Source organism: Dipodomys ordii, unplaced genomic scaffold, assembly GCF_000151885.1.
Source record: "Dipodomys ordii isolate 6190 unplaced genomic scaffold, Dord_2.0 Scaffold18, whole genome shotgun sequence".
Classification (NCBI taxonomy): Eukaryota; Metazoa; Chordata; class Mammalia; order Rodentia; family Heteromyidae; genus Dipodomys; species Dipodomys ordii.
In genome coordinates, this window is record NW_012267234.1 from 12,438,684 (window position 1) to 12,445,599 (window position 6,916).

At 44.4% G+C, this 6,916-nt stretch overlaps 1 protein-coding gene across 1 annotated transcript in view; it reads right to left on the reverse strand.

Annotated features, from left to right (window-relative positions):
• Positions 1-6,916, reverse strand: part of Mlkl (mixed lineage kinase domain-like) — an 18,119-nt gene that overhangs the window by 4,463 nt on the left and 6,740 nt on the right. Inside the window, exons 4-9 of the mRNA XM_013012688.1 lie at positions 6,520-6,612; positions 5,812-5,947; positions 3,254-3,335; positions 1,084-1,232; positions 834-883; positions 437-577 (exon numbers count right to left, since the gene is read on the reverse strand). Coding sequence (XP_012868142.1) covers positions 437-577; positions 834-883; positions 1,084-1,232; positions 3,254-3,335; positions 5,812-5,947; positions 6,520-6,612 — 651 coding nt within the window. The remainder of the gene's footprint in view (positions 1-436; positions 578-833; positions 884-1,083; positions 1,233-3,253; positions 3,336-5,811; positions 5,948-6,519; positions 6,613-6,916) is intronic.

Consider the following 6,916-nt stretch of genomic DNA (forward strand, 5'->3'; position numbering starts at 1 on the left):
TCTTTTTGCTTATGTGGTGCTGAGGAATCGAACCCAGGGCCTCAGGCATGCAAGGCAAGCGCTCTACCACTGAGCCACCTTCCCAGCCCCTATTCCTAATTTCTTGGCACTTTGAAAAATGAAATCTTTTGTCAGCCACTGGTAGCTCACACATGTAACCATAGCTACTCAGGAGTTTGAGATCTAAGGATTGAAGTTTGAAGCCAGCCTGGGGAAGGAAAATCTGTGAGCCTTTTATCTCCAATTAACCACCTCAGAAAAGCTGAATGTGGAGTTGTGATTCAATGGTAGAGCACCAGCCTTGAGTAAAAATAGCTAAAGGAGAATGCTAAGGCCCTGAGTTCAAACCTCAGTGTACATGCGTGTGCATGTGCATGCACATGTGTACACACACACACACAGTTGAAATCTTTCACAAATGTGAAATAAACCATACCTTTAACAGAGGGTCTCTGGGAGGGCTCATAGGCCAGGCACATTTCAATGACTTCCTGTAGCTCTGGAGGGCAGTCTTCGTTCACTGGCTCCTGGTACCCTTCCATAGCTGCCAGCTGGTAGATCTCCTTATTGTCCTTGCCTGGAATGGAAATGATAAGACGGAAGGCATATTGTTCCTATATTCTCACACATCTCTCTAGCTACTAATAGCTGGTGTTAGAACTAGGAACTTCAAATATGGAAAAAGCAGGAGTCTCCAATAATTCCATTGGTGGTTACCCTAGTCAGTTTCTACATCAGACAATATAGTTCCCAAGACAGATGGAGGAATTTTCTGGTGCTTTAGAAGGGGTCCCAACCCCAGCACTGGCAGAGCCAGCCTTTGTATTCTTTACCATCAAAAGGAATCTTCCCAGTGACAATTTCCCAGAGGACGATGCCAAAGCTAAAAGAAAACCAAGAAAATAAACGCCTTAATGAATTCTTTTCCCTGTGTCCCTTTAGCTATTGCCAGAAAACTTAGTAAATGTTCAGATTACCACCCAACTCTGTTCAATAGAATTAAGATGACCCTTAGAAAAATTTGACTTGGACCTTCCTGTTCTGTTCATCTGGGTTAGGTTCTGTAAAAGAACACGAACATACCTGTATATTTCAGCTTGTACATCATATCTGTAAAACCCATTTTTCAGTCCTTGGGGTGAGACGTATGCTGTAGAATTGACTTTATCTGTTTTCGTCTTCCTTTTCTGACTGATGAAAGTCTGAGTTTCACTTAACTCAAACCCTGCAAGCTGGGCAGAAAAATAAAACCAACAAACAAACAAAAAAAACTGAGATCTGGGATGGAGGAGTAGGGGAAAGGGAGTTGGTGTGGTAAGTGATTGTTAGGGAGGGATTTATTTCCAGTGATGTCTTCTGGTTGTGTGCCTATTATATATGTTGATATTATAGTTCAACTTATCATAGTGCACTAACCAAGAGAAGTACAAAGAGAGTTCTGTATGAAATAGGGATGATGGCAGGGAGGGTTACTTGATGTAATGGTTAATGGTTACAACTTTTTTTTTTTTTTGTCAGTCATGGAGCTTGAACTCATGCCTGGGCACTTTTTTACTCAAGGGTAGTGCTCTACCACATTGAGCTACAGCGCCACTACCAGTTTTCTGATGGTTAATTGGAGATAAGAATCTCACAGACTTATCTGCCCAGCCTGGCTTCAAACTGCAAATCTCAGATCTTAGCCTTCTGAGTAGCTAGAATTGCAGGCATGAGCCACCAGCACCTAATGAGCAACACTGAGTATCTTAAGGCTGGAAGAAAGAAAACCATTTATGGATAAAGAATACAACATTCTTTACGAATCTGGTAATTTTTGACAATGAATCCATGAAACCCTGGCTTCTGCTGAGTAAACAAAACAAGTGATGGTAGATTTTTCAGTTCACTTTTTAGCTGTTGCCCTGAAAGCTTGATAAATGTAGATTAACAGCTATAATCCTTAGCAACATTATTGATAATTAAAAAAAAACAATGGCTGAGTAGCAAAATGGTGGGTGGCAGTCAGTGGGTCAGTAGACCATGCACAGCTTGTAGGTATGCTGTTCTGTGTATTAGCTCTTCTAAATGGGAACTGATGTCTCTTTCAGGATTATTAGAAGGTTGGTCGGTACAGTTGTTCTAAGAAGTATTGATAGGAAGCAAAGTAGGAGGATTGTAGTTTGTCAGCCTAGAAAAAGTCAGTGTGAGGCTCTACCTGAAAAACTAAAAGTCAAAAAGAAAAGTGTCGGGCAGGCACTGGTGGCTCATGCCTGTAATACTATATATTCAGGAGGCTGAAATCTGAGGATCACAGTTCAAAGCCAGCCTGGGCAGGAAACTCCATGAGACTCTTATATCCAATAAACTACTCAAAAAAGCTGCAAGGTGGCACTGAGGCTAAGTTGGTAGAGTGCTTGCCTTAAGCAAAAGAAGCTCAGGGACAGTGCCCAGGCCCAGAATTCAAGCCTCAGGACCAGCAAAATAAAGTGCTGGAGGTATGGCTCAAGTGGTAGAGTACTTGTCTAGCAAGTGTGAAGCCCTGAGTTCAATGTGGGAGGGAGATATTGACTTGTGTGAGTCCTGGGACTTCTAAGCCTGAATAGCTTCTTCATATTTACCTTGGGGAGCCTCTTTCTGTAGAAACCCAGGGGAGAACAAAGACAATATTTGTTGGACAGCTATGGGGCCTTCCAATGGAGAGAGGAGTTTGACATTGTTGACGAGGTATATTTCTTGTAGAAGATGCATCTAAGGAATTCTGAATGCCAAATGTGGCCATGACAGATATGTAAATCTGAATACCTAGGTGAACCTAAGAAGATGCTATTGTGGATGCCGTACTGACTTAGAAGTGCTGTACAGAGGCTGGGAATGTGGCTTAGTGGTAGAGTGCTTGCCTAGCATGCATGAAGCCCTGGGTTCAATTCTTCTGTACCACGTACACAGAAAAAGCTGGAAGTGGCACTGTGGCTCAAGTGGTAGGGTGCTAGCCTTGAGCAAAAACAGTTCAGGGACAGTGTCCAGGCCCTGAATTCAAGCTCCAGGATTGGCACACACACACAAAAAAAGTGGTGTCAGGCATCAGAGCAGGAGGGAAGACTGGGGTCTGCCCTGTGGTGGTCACACAGAAAGCAATTCAAGCAGAGAAGAGTGGAGCTCTGATCTAAAATGGGGAGAAACAATCAGCACAACTTTCTGAGCTGCTTATGACCCTCTTTGTTACCAAACACACATGTTTTGACCCACCCCAAGAGTCTCTAAAGGATATGCTCACCTTCACTTGGTAGTTTCCAGTTACCAGGAAATTGGAACTGTTGATGTTTCTATGGAGTTGAAGTGTTTCTGAATGGTGCAACCTGACATGACCAAAGGGAAGAGGGCATTAGTGACTTTTGCACACAATCATTACTGGCTAGAGCATGCCTGGCTAATGGTAGCTATCCATGGAGAGCCCAGAAACTTAGATAAAGAGGTGGGATTTGACAGTGTGCTGAATCTAGTAGAGCTGAGATGTGTCAGATAGGTCAGGGTGACAATCCTTGAGAAGTATGTGTACCAGGGGTCACTTTAGGGAGAAAATATTTAAGAATACTATATATATATATATATATATACATATATATATATATATATTTGTGTGTGTGTGTGGTCATGGGGCCTGAACTCTGGGCCTGGGCGCTGTCCCTCAGCTCTTCAGCTCAAGGTGAGCACTCTACCACTTGAGCTACAGCACCACTTCCAAAAATACAATATTCTATATGAGTAAGGCCATCTACTTTAGAGGGGGGGATTAGGAGGATCTTGGTTCAAGGCCAGCCTAGGTAAAAAGTCTACATTGTAACAAATGGTTGTGTGTGGTGATATATGCTGTCAGCCCAACTATGTGGGAAACATAAGAGGAGGATTACAGTCCAGGATAGCTTGGAGAAAAATGGGAGATTTTATTCCCCCAAATAACTAAGAAGCAAAGAAAAAAAAAGGGGGGGTGGGGCTAGCAGGGTGCCAGTGGCTCAAGCCTGTAATCCTAGCTACTCAAGAGGCTGAGATCTGAGGATCACCATTCAAAGCCAACACCGGGCAGGAAATTCTGTGAGACTATTTTTTTTTTGTCAGTCGTGGGGCTTGAACTCAGGGCTTGGGCACTGTCCCTATGCTCTTTAGCTCAAGGCCAGTGCTCTACTGCTTGAGCCCCAGCAGCACTTCCAGTTTTCTAGTGGTTTATTGGTGATAAGAGTCTCATGGACTTTTCCTGCCCGGGCTGGCTTTCAATTATGATCCTCAGATCCCAGCCTCCTGAGTAGCTAGGATTACAGGCCTGTGCCACTGGCACCTGGCTCTGTGAGATTCTGATCTTCAATTAACACCAGAAAACCAGAAGTGGTGCTGTGGCTCAAGGGTAGAACACTTGCCTTGAGCTGAAGAGCTTAGGGACAGTGCCCAGGCCCAGAGTTCAAGACCCAAGACCACCACCAACAACAACAATAAAAGTGGAGGCTGAGGTATGGTTCAAATGGTAGAGCACTTGTCTTGCAAGTTTGAAGTCCTGAGTTCAACCCTTGTACTGCAAAGAGCGAAGCAGACAGACAGACAGACAGACAGAGGGCAACTATGTGGGAAACATAAGAGGAGGATTACAGTCCAGGATAGCTTGGAGTAAAGTGGGAGATTTTATTCCCCCAAATAACTAAGAAGCAAAGAAAAAAAAGGGGTGGGGCTAGCAGGGTGCCAGGGGCTCATGCCTATAATCCTTGCTACTCAAGAGGCTGAGATCTGAGGATTGTGGTTCAACGCCAGGCCAGACAGGAAAGTCTATGAGACTTTTTCCTCCAACTAACTCTTTTTTAGTGTGTACCAGTTCTGGGGCTTGACTCAGGGCCTGGGCAGTCCCTGAGCTTCTTTTGCTCAAGGCTAATACTCTTATCACTTGATACCACTTGAGCCACAGTGCCACTTGTGGCTTTTTCCTCTGAATGTGGTACTGAGGAATGGAACCCAGGGCTTCATGCGTGCTAGGCAAGCCCTCTACCACTAAGCCACATTTCCAGCCCCTCCAACCTAACTCTTTAGTTAACCACAAATAAGCTGGAAGTGGCTAACTTTGAGCAAAAAAAGTTCTGGGACAGTGTCCAAGTCCTGAGTTCAAACTCCGGACTAGCATACACACACACACTCTCTCTCTCTCTCTCTCCCTCTCTAAAGAAAAACATTTTGGTGCTGGTGGTTCATGCCTGTAATCCTAGCTACTTAGAAGGCTGAGATTTGAGGCTTGTGGTTCAAAGCCAGCCCTGGCAGGAAAGTCCACGAGACTGTCATCTCTAATAAACTACTCAGAAAAGGCTAGAAGTGGTGCTGTGGCTCAAAGTGGTAGAACACTAGCATTGAGCACAAAGATGCTCCGGGAGAGCGCCCAGGCCCTGAGTTCAAGCCCCTGGACCGGCAAACCCCCCTCCTCCATTTATTGTTCACATAAGACTTGGTATATCTGAAAGTCAGTGTATGTCCCACGTAATATTTAGTATATATTTATATGAAATGTTTAATTATTCATAAAAATATTCTGCACTTCAATTTGAACCAATATTCTGCACTTCAATTTGAACCAGATATTGTGTATTGTTATCTGCTAAATCAGGCAGTTCTAGTAGTCGGGTCTATCTACAAGAGAAACCTGACACTGATTCAAGAGCGTTGATGCTCACTAGATTACACTTGCTATCTAAGGTGTTATAACCAGAGTGAACACAGCAACAATAGATGGAACAGAGACTATCTGGGGGTTCCAGCCTATTCTCCCACGAATCTTTGTTGGTGCCATTTTACCCCGTGTGGTACCTGTATAAACCTCTGGCTGCCTCCAGGATTAGGTGAATTCGCATACCCAATGAAAGATCCTTTTTGTCCTCCAACAGTTCCCGTAGGGTACCGAGCTCACAGTACTCCATGACGATGGAAAATCGAGGCAGATTGTCTGGTGGAGAGGAACCAGATACTGTGAGGAACTAGTCCCACCCAGAGCTCCTCCTACCTGCAGGTCACCTCTGCCTCTCTGCAGAGGTGCCTCAGCTCTGCTGTGAGCCTCATTTCTCCCATAACTCTACACTTCTGCCTCACAGTTTACTCCATGCTATACTGAATGGATCAAATGCTCCTAGAATTCTCATTCTCTTCATGGCTCTTGAAATGTTGTCATTTTACATTGAGGAATCATTTGAGAAATGTCTTTTACAGCTGGGTGCTGGTGGTTATACCCTTAGTCACTCAAGAGGCTGAGATCTGAAGATTAAGGTTTGAAGCCAGCCCAGGTAGAGTCTGTGTGACTCTTATCTCCAATTAACCACCCAAAAAACCAGAAGTAGAGCTGTAGCTTAAGAGATAGCATGCTAGTCTTGAGCATAAAAGCTCAGGGACTGTGTCTAGGCCCTAAGTTCAAGCCCCATGACCTACAGAAAAAAACAAACAAACACAACAGCAACAACAACAAACCCCAGTACATAGAAACATATTCATGAAGAGCTTGACCAATCCTTGAAGTCTCCTTACCTGATTTATCAATGCAAATACCAAATATACGAAGGATGTTGGGAGAATCAAATTTCTTCATGGCTCTGATCTCATTATTGAAATAATGTCTCGCTACCCTGGAGGGTAACAGGGGAAAGTAGCATTTTAGAACTAGAAGTTCCCTTAAAGAGCATGGAAAGCCTGGCACTGATGGCTCATGCCTGTAATCCTAGCTACTCAGGAGGCTGAGAGCTGAGGATCGAGGTTCAAAGCCAGTTTGAGACTCTTATCTCCAAGAAACTACCAGAAAACCAGAAGTGGCGCTGTGGCTCAAGTGGTGAAATGCTTGCCTTGAGCTGAAGAGCTGAGGGACAGCGCTCAGGCCCAGAGTTCAAGCCCCACGACCGACACACACACACACACACACACACACACA